Source organism: Plasmodium sp. gorilla clade G2 (assembly GCF_900097015.1).
Source record: "Plasmodium sp. gorilla clade G2 genome assembly, chromosome: 12".
NCBI classification, from domain to species: Eukaryota; Apicomplexa; class Aconoidasida; order Haemosporida; family Plasmodiidae; genus Plasmodium; species Plasmodium adleri (nom. inval.).
The window spans coordinates 1085700-1099212 of record NC_041704.1 but is presented as its reverse complement, the minus strand read 5'-3'; the positions used below and the strand labels follow the sequence as shown (position 1 = coordinate 1099212).

The window sequence follows — 13513 nt, the reverse complement described above, 5'->3', positions numbered from 1 at the left end:
ACATATTTTGGACCCAATAAATAAACACATACATAGATACATACATTTATATATATATTTATGTATTGATTTCTTTATACTTTCTATTTTAATAATATTCTTAAAAAATGTATTTAAAGAAACATTTCAAAAAAAAAAAAAAAGTTATTTATATTTAAAAATGTGTATTTATAAATATATATATTACCTTTTTGATTATTTATTTTTTTTCTTTTTGTTTTATCTTTAAATAGGGCATATTTTATAATACTTATAAAATAATATAAATTTATTTAATTATATATTCCTTTTACGATTACATAAAATATTATTATTTTGTAATTTTTTGTTTCTCTTTTTTATCATATAACAAAATACGTATGTTAAATTATGTAAATTTGAAACTTTTAATAAAAGAAGATATATTATTTTTTTTAAAATAATTTGGCCCACATATAATAATAATTTTTTTTTTTTTTTTTGGGATAATAAAAAATATATATATTATAAATATATATATATATATATATATATATATATATATATATATTATATATATATTACATAGATATATAATATTATATATATAAATATATTAATGTTACTATTTCTTACTACTTTCTTTTCAATTAATTCATGCAAATAAATTTTAATAGTTTATACTTAAACACTTATTATATATATAATATTATATATACAGTAGTTACGTTCCAAAATTATGAAAATTAGGCTTGTACACAAGGGGAAAAAAAAAAAAAAAAATAAAAAATAATGAGAAAAATATATAATAATATTTATGATATATTTCTTTTATTGTTCTTTTTTATTATTATTATTATTATTATTATTTTTTTTTTTTTTTGATTGATTTTTTATTCCTTTGAAAATAATAAGTATTTATTTATAAAAGATATACATAACTGTTAATTATTATGTATATATATATATATATATATATTAATAAATTATTATAATACACTTTACATAATATATATATATTATTATTATTATATTTTTATATTTTATTTCTTATTAGTGAATTACGAACTTTAAAAGAATCAGTAACTTAATATTTAAGTGTAAAATATATAATATATTATATATATATATATTTATATATATTGATTAATAATTAGAAAGTTCCATTTTATACATATTGATATTTATTTCACACTTGTAGATCTTTCGAATATCTTTCTAATTTTTTTTTGAATAATAGGTGTATTTTTCTTTTTTTTTTTTTTTTTTTTTTTTTTTTTGTTAGTACATTCTTGTACGCTTTTTGAGAATTAAAAACCAAGAAAAGGTTGTTCCTAAATTTTGACTTATGATTTGTTCATACATAAATAGTATTTTTATATGACATATATATGTAAATATATTTTTACAAAATAAATAAATAAACATATAAATATATAAATATATAAATGTATGTATTGTATGCACATTTGAAGATAACACATAAATTATAAAATATACATATATATATATATATTTTTTTTTTTATTAAACTTTAACTATCCAAAAAAAAAAAAAAAAAAAAAAAGAAATTATAACCGCCTTTTTTTTTTTTTGCAGAATGTTTATAATAAAATGCATAGTATTTGTATTTATTTTTTGTAATGGTTTGCTGAGTGTCCTTGGTAAGGAGGAAAAAACGAAGATTCGGACTGATAAGAATAGATTTTTTCAGAGCATAAGAAATAAGATAATAAATTTTTTAGCAAATAAGAAAGGCTTTGATAGGAATGGATGGATGAATATGTCTATAGTGCAACCTAGATTGAATAGTATAAATGTGAGAGTAGAAAATGATCATATAATATGTAATGAAGAGAATCAAGTATTAGAAGTATCTTTAGTAAGACAAAATTTATTAAGATATACAGATGAAGGTACATATCATGAAATATTATTAAGTACAAGTAATTTATCACCTACATCTCAATTTATAAATCCATTACCTTTAATGAAAAAAAATCATACTATGAATAATATAACTAATCATACAAGCGATAGATTACCAGATGGTTTTGAAGGATATTTAATATGTGAGAAAAAAAATTCACAAGCATTATTAGTACCTAAGATTATAGAAAATGTGGAATTTATATCAGCTCCATGGAAAGTTAGAGTAAGTATAGATTTTTATAGATGCCCAATAACAAATTTTGGTAGAGTATTTCAAATAATTATTATTGATCAAGTAAATGTATTAATGAATAATCAAAGATCTTTTGTATGGCCTATTCCATTAGCATCATTTTCTGAAGTTTATGATTTTCATCTAGCTGTTGTTGATACAAAAAAAGGACATTTTTGTGAATTAGAAAGAAATATAGAAACACAAGATCTAAATTTAAATTGTCCATGTTGGAATAAATCTTATAAATTTAGTATAACCAATGCATTATTTCTTTCTGGTTATATAGGTATGAATGTTATACAAGCTATTGCTCAACCATTTTTAGAAGATTCTAATAATTCAAGAAAAAATGCATCCAATTCAAATCTTGATGATATAGATTCACATAAAAAAAGAATTACATACAATGATCTTATAGATAATAATACTATTACAAATAATAATGATAATATAAATAATCAAAATGATAATTATGAAGATGGAAAAAAAAAATATCTAAAAAAATTAAATAGTATAACACATTTAATATATTTAAGTATAACAGCTTTAACAAATACAGCTTATAGTATGATGGCATTAATGCAAATCAAAAAAAATCTAGATCTATTTAATAAAGCTTATGAAAAAGCTCCATATTTTTATCCATGGTCACTTAAATATCCTGAAAATTATTTATCTACACATAAACCAGAATTATTAAATCATTCTAATAAAAATAATATCAATAATATTATTACCTCTGGAAGTTCAGCCAATAATTTCTCATCATCAAAATATTCAAATTCATCATCTCAATATACAAATAAGCAAACGACACAGAAAGACAGAAAAAAAGACACTTCATCAATAAAATTGAATAAACAGTCTAACCGACAACCAACAATAGTAAAACAAGTCCAAAATGTTATAAGAGAAAATTAAACTACATTTAATCACATCATATAATATAAGAGCAAAAGTAAAAAATATAGGAATATATGTATATATATATATATATATATATATATATGTATATATTATTTCTTTTAACAAATACACCGTGATAGCATTCCTATTATGAAAGGATGTTTTATCATATGTGATGAAAAATATTGTTATGTTATTATGAATTTTAATTGAACATTTTATATATAATTTATATATATATAAGTTCATAATAATTTTTGATTAATCATATGTTGTAGTTATTTATTACTATTATTTTTTTAAAATTTTTATATCATTTTGATTTAATTTCACCCTATTTTTTTTTTTTTTTTTTTATGTACAACATATTAATGAATATTTTTAAACATCATTTTATATTTTTACTTATTTGGTCATATATATATATATATATATGTATATATAATATTTTATATTTTATATTTTATATTTTACACTTTATATATTATTTTATTTTTTTTTTTTTTTAATTTTTCATTTTTTTTCATTTTTTTTCATTTACATGCTTATCCATTTTAGTGAAAAAAAAAAGAAAAATGTTAAGACACTTCAAAAATAATAAAAATAAAAATAACAAAAATATATAACATCTTCAGTAACGCTAATATGATATGTCTATAAAAAAAAATAGGTGTATATATAATATCTATTAATATTGAGAACATATTTAAAATTATAGAATAATATTTAATAAATATGTTTTATATTGAAATATGAAAAGGTCTATCAATTTACATTTTGACTTAATCCATTTTAATAAAAGAGTAATATTTTAATGCACACAAAAAAAAAAAAAAAAAAAAAAAAAATTAAAAAAAAAAGAATAAATATAATTAATAATAGTATGGTTAATAAAATATAATATATTTATCAATATAATATTATTTAATACAAATATGGGAATGTGTAATAAAATTTAAATTTTATGGGTAACCAAACAATATATGTAAATACAAAAAAAAAAAATAAAAATAAATATATATATATATATATTTATTTATTGACGGAATTGTAATAATATTAATATTTATTAATTAAAGGGAAATGATTAAATAAAATTAAAATACAAGACACGCATTTACACATTTTATGTAAAATAGTAAGTGTTCTATAAATTTTAAGAATCTTCTTTTTTATTATCTCTTTCTTTTTTATTAACTATTTCTTCTTTAGGACATCATAAATGTTTCCTCTTTTTCAAAGTTCAAATCTTTCAGGCATTTATCATGAACCAGTTCGGTCTACATATAAGGCAAAAAAAAAAAAAAAAAAAAAAAAAAAGAAACAAATTTACAATAATGTAGTAAATAATATAATTATATATATATATATATATATATATTTTTTTTTTTTTTTTTTTTTTTTTTTTTTTTTTGTATTACCTTGCCTCCGGTATGTAATTCGATAGAACCATTTTGATATTTACAAAATTTTCTCCTTGGGTATAACTGATAAAGGAAATAATTATTTTTAAAAAGTAAAGATGAAGTAATATCTTGGCCCTGAGCAGACTCATATTCAATCCAATAAAATAAGTCCTACACAAAAAATAATAAATACATACACATATATATATATATATATATATATATTTATATTTATTTATTTATTAATTTATATATTTTTGTGCCCATCCTTTTTAACGTACTGATAATGTTTTAGTAAAACTGAACCTTTTCTGGATTTTTTTATTCGGCAATTTAACCATCACATTTATACAATTTTCATTTGATTTTTCTTCAAGTGGTGGAACCATATTCTGCAGAATGATATAAATAAATATTGATATATATATATATATATTTATTTATTTATTTATTTATTTTTTTTTTTCCTTTTGAATTGGGTGTACCTTAATATATTCCTCCATAGACAATTTTAATGCTATTTTTAAATCATCATCGTCATCCACATTATTCATATTTGTTGTATTTATTTCATCGTTCAATCTTCTACCCCCATTTTCTGGCCAACGAAAATTTGGTGTGTTATTTATTTGATTAAATGCTGAATAATTTTCTGACTTGTTCAGGTTATATTTATCTTCTAATAACAAGCTATCTGATACTCCTGAAATTTCAGATATTTCATTCGTTGGGATATAAAATTGATTAATATTTTTAGGTATAAAATTGATATCTGGTTTGGGTAAAGATACATATGGATTTATATTCTGAACAGAGAATATATGATATTTTTTAATAACATCATTAAAATAAAATTTTAAATTCATATCTTTAATATATAAAGGTGAACTTTTTAAACTGTCTAATACATACCAAGTATTATGAATTTTACGTATACTAAACCAATGTTCTTGTAAATTACAAATATAACCAATATCTTGATGATTACTAGATATTATTTTAATTAAATCTTCTTCAAAAACATGTTTTAATAATATATTCATTCTTCTTAAACTTTCAATAATTACAGATATATTTATAAATCCATCATCTAATACATTAAATGAATTATTTCTTACTAAATCGTTAGATGAGCTTCTTAAAAATTCATTCTCTTTCTCATCTAATTCTTTTCCAATACTAGCCAATACATCTTCACTGTAATATGGGCCCTACAAATAAAAAAAAAAAAAAAATATATTATATCTCATGAATATTATAATATACACGTTAAAAATATATACATACATATATATATATATATCTATGTATTAATACAAATCAACGTTTGTATTCCCTTTTGATTGTATGTAAAGTTGTTAAAACAAAAAAAACATTATTCAATATAATGTTTATATAATATAACCACAAAATATATTAACAAATGGACACATATATGTATAATACATATATATTTTTTTTTTTATTACTTGAAGGATACTATTTATACAATGCAATCCACACATACGATCATTACCTTGTTTTTCCCAGTATACATATTTCTTGCTCATTTTACAAAAAAAAAAGAAGTAAATTTTTTTTTTTTTTTTTTTTTTTTTTTGAGAAAAGAATAATAACGAAAAAAAATAATATATAATCGTTTACTTTATAATTAAAAATATTATATATTAATTATATTGTTAATATATATATATATATTTATATATATATTATGTTGTTATATATACCAAAATAACGAAAGGATGTGAAATTTTAAATACAAAAAAAAAAAAATTTTAAGAAAATATGTAAAAAGGAAATAATGTTATTAAATTTAAATATATGTATCTAATATATTATATATATATATATATATAATATATTTGTTTCATTATCATTTGAATGCTTTATAATTATTTTGTTTATATATCATATTTTTAAAACATTATATCTTATCTCCGAGAAAAAAAAAAAAAAAATTATTATGTTAGATTTATTATCCTCTTTACTTAATATGTGATGGAATAATTATTTTTTAAAAAAATAAGATAAATATATAATATTATTTATTCATCATTTGTTATTCTAAAATAATAATTTTTCAAAAGAGGAAAAATATAATAAATAAAAAATAAATAAATTGATAATATATATATATAATATTTATTCATAATATATGTTTAAAATTTTTGAATAATATACTTTCATTTTTAAAAAAGATGGAGAAAACTTATGTTTCACAATACAATATATATAAATATTTTACTCGAGCGCTTATTACCATTTTCCTCCATATTAATGAAAATATTTATAATATTTACAATATTTACAATATTTATAATATTTATAATATTTATCAAGTTATAACTACATATTTTCTCTTACAATACAAATATAAATATGCTAAATTTTGATATTATAAATGTATGAAAATTATTTGTATATCTATTTGTATCTTCCTTTTTCTTTTTTTTTTAATTTAATTTAATTCAATTTCATTTCATTTTATATTTTTTATCTTTTATCCTTCCCTTGTGTGTATACGTATATATTTAAAAAATAAACTAATGATTCATATGTCCATTTTGCGAATTTTTTATTCTATATAATATAATATAATATATACACATATATATATATTCATATATATTATTCCTTTTTTTTTTTTTTTTTTTTTTTTTTTTATTTATACTCCAAATTCCTGCATTTCTTCATTTTTTATTACTTTATATCTGAAAAGCATGAATTAAAAATATTTACATTTTATTTCTTCATAATAATAAAAGAAAAACAAATCTTTAATTTTTTTTTTTTTTCCCCCATTATATATATATATATATATATTGATTTTTTTTTTTTTTTTTATCTTTATTTCTTCCTATATATTTATTTTTTTTGATCACAAAAAAAAAAAAAAAAAAATTCATACACACAACATATTTATATATTTACATAAAAAGAATATACATTTTTATTATCCATATTAATCACACATACTTTACTTTGGAATCCTTTTCTTCTCTTAAAAAAAAATAGAAAATAATTATAGAAAAGGATAGATTAGCAAAAAAGAAAATCAATAAATCCACTGGATTATCATCCATATTTTTTTTTTTATTCGATTGATTATTTTACTACGACATGAAGTTGTTATAATATATATGAAAATATTTTAATAAATACTTGTTTAAAAAAAAAACATATTAAATGTTATAACATATTAAAAAAAAAAAAAAAAAAAATTAAAATTAAATTATATATATCATATGTAAGAAAATATTATAAATTAAGCATATTAATTTATACAAAAATATTTGTATACGTACAAATATTTTCTTATATTACCGCACATAAAATAATTCTTAACATACATATGTAATATATAATATATATAATACATGCTTTATAAAAGTATACCTTTTTTTTTTTTTTTTTTTTTTTAAATTAATAGAATTTAAATATATTTTTTGAGAACCTACAAACAATATTATTATGATTATTATATAAAATATTTTGTATTATATTATAATAATCACTGAAATTATAATGTTAAAATTTTAACAAGTTTTAAAATATATATGTTACTAAAAAATAAATAAATAAATAAATAAATAAAAGTAAAGGAAAATATAATAATATTTTAAATAAACTCAACTTATATATATATATATATATATATTTTTGTATTAAATAAAAATAAAACAACATATATAAACAAAAAATTGTTCACATATATATATATATATTATATATGTGTATTATTTTTTTTTATTTTTTTTTTTTTTTTTTTTCCCCTATTTGCTAACATTTGTATATTTTCAAAAGCTATGCTAAAAAATGTAGTGGTATAATGGCTAGCCCATTTTTATTTTTTGTCTTTGTCCAACTGCCATGACGCATTTCATTCCCTATAGCTATATATAAATACCTATAATTGTGTGCAAATGAAAATTTATTTACTGTACCATTTACCTGAACAGTCATAATTTTCTGAACACTAGCTGAAATTTTGTTCATATTTTTAAATTGCCAAAAGTGTACATAGCCATCATAAGATCCAGAAATAAAAATATTTGTATAGGGGATACTTATAAGCGATGTTATAGAAAAGGAGTTGTGTGCATTTTGTTGTATACAAATTGGTTTTTTATAAGAAGAGTTAAAAATATAAATATGTCCTGAGAATGTTCCAGCAATGAATATTTTATTATTAAGTGTACAACACGATTCAATAATTTCATAATTAATATTAAATAATATATGATTATCATTTTTCGTATTCCAAACACGTAATGTATAATCATTAGATGATGTTATTAATTTATTTTGATCAATAGAATTCATGGTAAGTATATTATTTGTATGACCTAAATATGTATTTATGCATTTATCAAAAAATCTTAAATCCCATAATTTAATAGTTTTATCATAAGATGAAGTAAAGAAATTATGGTCCATATGTAACTCTTCTATATTGTTATTACATCCAACTATACCACTGATTATATTTTTATGACCAATAATTGAATTTGTACATTTTTTATTTATACGATTATCCCATACATTAATTAAATTATCACTTCCAACAGATATAAAAAAAGAATTATATTTATTACAATAAATATCCATAACACTTTTAAAATGACTTATACTATTTTTATTTCCAAAGTTTGTAAATGAATTTTTATTTCCTTTATAAATATGGACCTTTTCTCCTTTAATAATATCCCACTCAATAATACAAGCATCTTTTCCTCCTGTATATATAGTATTAATTGATGTATTTTCAAAAAATTTAGGTTCCATAATAATATCATCCTTATTATGATTATTCGATATATCCTCTTCATCACCATAATAATTATTATGAATATTATTTGAATTATTATTTTCATTGTGTTGATAAAAAAACTTCCCATTGTTATATCCATTATACTTGTTTACATTGTATTCATTTTTATATTCATATTGATCAACAAATGATAAATTATAATCTGGTGAAGCTACACAAGTAACACTTTTCTTATGACCATAATAAAAGATAAGATTTTTATTGTCACATAGAATATTGTTATGTATATTAATATCATTATTACATTGTTGTTTTTCTAATTTTAATTCATTTTTATTATTCCTATTTGTTACATTTGATGATAATTTTTCATCATAAAAAATTTTTATTTTATTTCCTAAATTTATTAAATGTTTTTTACTTTGAGATTTCTCATTATCTATTAATGCTTTGCTTACTTTTTTTTTTTTTTTTTTTTTGTCACTTTCTTCATCAGAAGAAAAAGGATCGTCACTTAAATTGTCATCTAAAGATTTTTGTGATTCTCCACTAGATATGGATTGTCCTTCATCGGAGGAATCTTCTTCCTCATTATCTTCATCACTACTTTCAATTCCCATGTCTTTTAAATATTTTTTAGCTAGATATATTTTCCTTTCTTCTGGATTATTAAACACATTTTCATATTCATTGTCATCATTCTCTTCATCTACATTTTTATTATCATCTATAACATCATCACTATAATCTTCTTCATCATAATTTAATTTTTTCTTCTTATTTAACAAGGTTACGTTATTATCAGAATCTTGCGAGGAAAGGATGTCATCAGATTCGATTTCTGAATCGTCCATATTTTTATTTGAATTATTTTTTTCATTCCCTTTTTTATTTTTTATAAAATGTTTTTTTTTTCTTTTATTTTGAAACTTCATTTTGTGATGAAAAATTTTGTTGCTTTGATTTGTATAGTGTTGTTTTGTTTTTTTTTTTTTTTAATTCATTTGTAAATTGGATATATAAAATAAAATATATATTTTATATTAGAAAATAGGGATATTTAAAATAATAAGAAAGAAACTTTATAAATAAATAAAAATATATATATATATATATATATATATATTGTTATATATTATTACAAAGTAATTTCTTCCTTTTTATATATTTTGAACATATTAAAAAAAAAAAAAAAAAAAATTCCCTTTCTTCTTTTCCTTTATTAAAATGTTTATAATTAATTATAAAATATTGTTATATATATTCAATCATATTAAATTATTTTATTATATACATATTTGTTGTTTAGAATATGATGAATAAATATATAACAATTATATATTATCCTATATTTTTTTATAACGACAACATATAATTTTTATATTATTTTTAAAAACGACTTTTTTCAAATATACTTATATTATATACATATATTTTAATTAAGGGGAAAAATATTTATATTATATAATTTATATACATAAATCTTGTATGTATTATGTATAATTAAATAGGTATTATGACAATAATATTTATTATTTGGCATTATCTCATTTTTTTAAGGCCCATATAATTATATACATTATTATATGTATAATATATATTTTGGGCATGGAAATAAAAATAAATAAATACAATATATATATAATATAATAAATATTTTAATTGAATGTGAATTGTATATATGTTTTTCCTTCACATAATAGGATATGTTAATTTATTATTCTCTTCCTTTTCTCATAAATTTAAAAAAGATAAGGTTGAATTTATATGTAACGATTTTGTATTGTTTTTTTTTTTTTTTTTTTTTTTTTTAAATATGTATAAATCCTTATATATTTATTAATATCTCGATTGACAATACATTAAACATATAAAATATATTTTCAATATTTATAAGAAGTGATTATATTATATGAGAAAGAAAGATAAAACATACCTACATAAAATTATATATACAATCGTAAAATATAATCTTTTTTTTTATATCAAGACGCTTATAAAAAATTTCCTACATATATATATATATATATATATATATATATATTTTATTTCATGTAATATTTAAAAAGATAAAAATGATGAAACACATTTTTTTTCCTTTCCATTAAAAAAAATAAAGAAGTCATATAATAAGAAGGTTGTAATATAATAATATTGTATTTATATTTATTTTGATAATTTTATAATTAGATGCTAGCTATATTTTTCATTTATATATAAATGATAAGAAAAAAAAAAATATATATATTTTAATATAATTTAAATATAAAATGATTATACTATCTTTCACATAAGTGTAATAATAATTATAATAAATCTTCTGATGAAATTTCTGTTCTTATAAAATTAATAAAAAAATATAATATATATATATATAATATATATATTATTTTTTTTTTATAGTTTATTTGTTTATGTCAGATATATTAAAAGTATATATTTTTTTCTTTTATACACATAGACAATGTATATAATTATTAACTAAATACAATATAATGATATACATATGAATATATATATATATATATAAATATATATTACTATATTTATATGTTTAAAAATTAATATATATATGTTCATATATATATATATCACTTATTTATATGTATATTTTTATTTTTGTGCTATCTTTAATTCTTAATATGAGGATTATATATCTTTCTTTGGGGTGATCAAAAAAAAAAAATAAATAAATAAAAAATAAAATGAAATGAAATAAAATCAAATAAAATCAAAGAGGAATACACATCTGTATATGAAATATATATGCATATATATTAATTTTTTTTTTTTTTTTTTTTTTTTTTTTAAATGATAAAAATAAAACTTTTTTAGTATATCACATTGCACTTTTTTTTTTTTTTTTTTTTTTTTTTTTTTTTCAAAAAATTTAAAAATTTCTTGAATGATCAATAATTTTCACATCTAAGTTCTTACCTAATAGGTTTAAAAACAATTAAGGATTAAATAATAAAATAAACATAAAAATAAATAAATATAAATATATTAATATATAATATATAAATTTAATATAATATAAATATAAACATATAAACATATATATATATATATATATATATAATATACATATAAATAAATAAATCCACTTAATCAAAATGTTTGAATGCAGAATAGATGGTCAATTTTTTAAAAAATTATTTGAAACATTAAAAGATATATGTACTGAAGTAAATCTAGAATGTGATGAGAATGGAATCAAAATGCAATCCATGGACTGTAGTCATGTTTCACTGGTTGATTTGAATATTGTATCTGATTTTTTTCAACACTATAGGTAACATTTTTATACTACATAAGGATATATATATGTATTAATATATTATATATATTAATACATATATATATTTTTTTTTGTATTACCATTTAAATATATTATTTTTTTAGGTGTGATAAGAATTGTGTTTTAGGCATAAGTATTAATTTCATGCTAAAAATATTATCAGTGATAAAAGAAAAGTCGACCGTTTTTTTATTTAAAGAAGATAATGAAAATGATGCAGTTTTAAATATTGGAATTATTGATGAAGAAGAACAATCAAGTGCTGATGATTCTTTAGAAATACAAGTAAAATTAATTAATGCTCAAAAAGAACATTTAGAAATACCACAATCTGAATATCATTGTCAATGTACTATGAAATCAAAAAAGTTTCAAGAATTTACAAAATATTTAAATTCAATAGGTGATAATGTATCTATATCTATGAAAAAAGATGCTATGATTTTAAGCACTACAGGATCAGATATTAAAGTTACAAAACAATTTACTAATGATATGACTGATATTTCTATAACTTGTACAAAATCTGTATCTCAAGAATTTGCCACAAGATATCTAGTCATGTTCTCAAGAGCTTCATCATTATCAGATGAAGTATTAATATCATTATCTCCTCATATACCTATATCTATTAAATTTAATTTTAAACAACAATTAACTGACCTACAAGATCCATCACATTTAACTTTTTTCCTTGCACCAAAAATAGGAGACTACTAAAATTGTACAAATTTAAAAAAACACAATTTTTTAAAAAAGAAACAATCATATTATATCACAAAAAATATATATATATATATATATATATATGTGGTTATATTAATATCTTACATTTTTATTTATTATATATAACAATGTAAAAGTAATATCAATAAAATTAAAATATTATCACCACACACACACACAAACAAATAAAAATAAAATAATATATACATATATATATATACATATATATATATATATATATATATATATATATAATGATAGACAAATTAGATATATTA

General features: G+C 17.8%; 4 protein-coding genes across 4 annotated transcripts; 2 read left to right on the top strand and 2 right to left on the bottom strand.

Annotated features, from left to right (window-relative positions):
- Positions 1–1558: 1558 nt before the first annotated feature.
- On the top strand, positions 1559–3046 carry PADL01_1227500 (conserved Plasmodium protein, unknown function; the record flags this gene model as incomplete). The annotated part of the gene is made up of 1 exon (XM_028683238.1): positions 1559–3046. The coding sequence occupies one exon, from the start codon at positions 1559–1561 to the stop codon at positions 3044–3046; it is 1488 nt and encodes a 495-aa protein (XP_028539435.1).
- Positions 3047–4239: 1193 nt separating this feature from the next.
- Positions 4240–5987, bottom strand: PADL01_1227400 (ataxin-3, putative; the record flags this gene model as incomplete). Its single annotated transcript, XM_028683236.1, has 5 exons — positions 4240–4311; positions 4453–4608; positions 4719–4829; positions 4923–5648; positions 5907–5987. 5 exons carry the CDS (start codon positions 5985–5987, stop codon positions 4240–4242), a joined length of 1146 nt encoding a protein of 381 aa, XP_028539434.1.
- A 2254-nt stretch (positions 5988–8241) lies between these two features.
- Positions 8242–10143, bottom strand: PADL01_1227300 (conserved protein, unknown function; the record flags this gene model as incomplete). The annotated part of the gene is made up of 1 exon (XM_028683235.1): positions 8242–10143. The coding sequence occupies one exon, from the start codon at positions 10141–10143 to the stop codon at positions 8242–8244; it is 1902 nt and encodes a 633-aa protein (XP_028539433.1).
- Positions 10144–12324: 2181 nt separating this feature from the next.
- Positions 12325–13229, top strand: PADL01_1227200 (proliferating cell nuclear antigen 2; the record flags this gene model as incomplete). Its single annotated transcript, XM_028683234.1, has 2 exons — positions 12325–12503; positions 12614–13229. The coding sequence occupies 2 exons, from the start codon at positions 12325–12327 to the stop codon at positions 13227–13229; spliced, it is 795 nt and encodes a 264-aa protein (XP_028539432.1).
- Between the last annotated feature and the right edge of the window lie 284 nt (positions 13230–13513).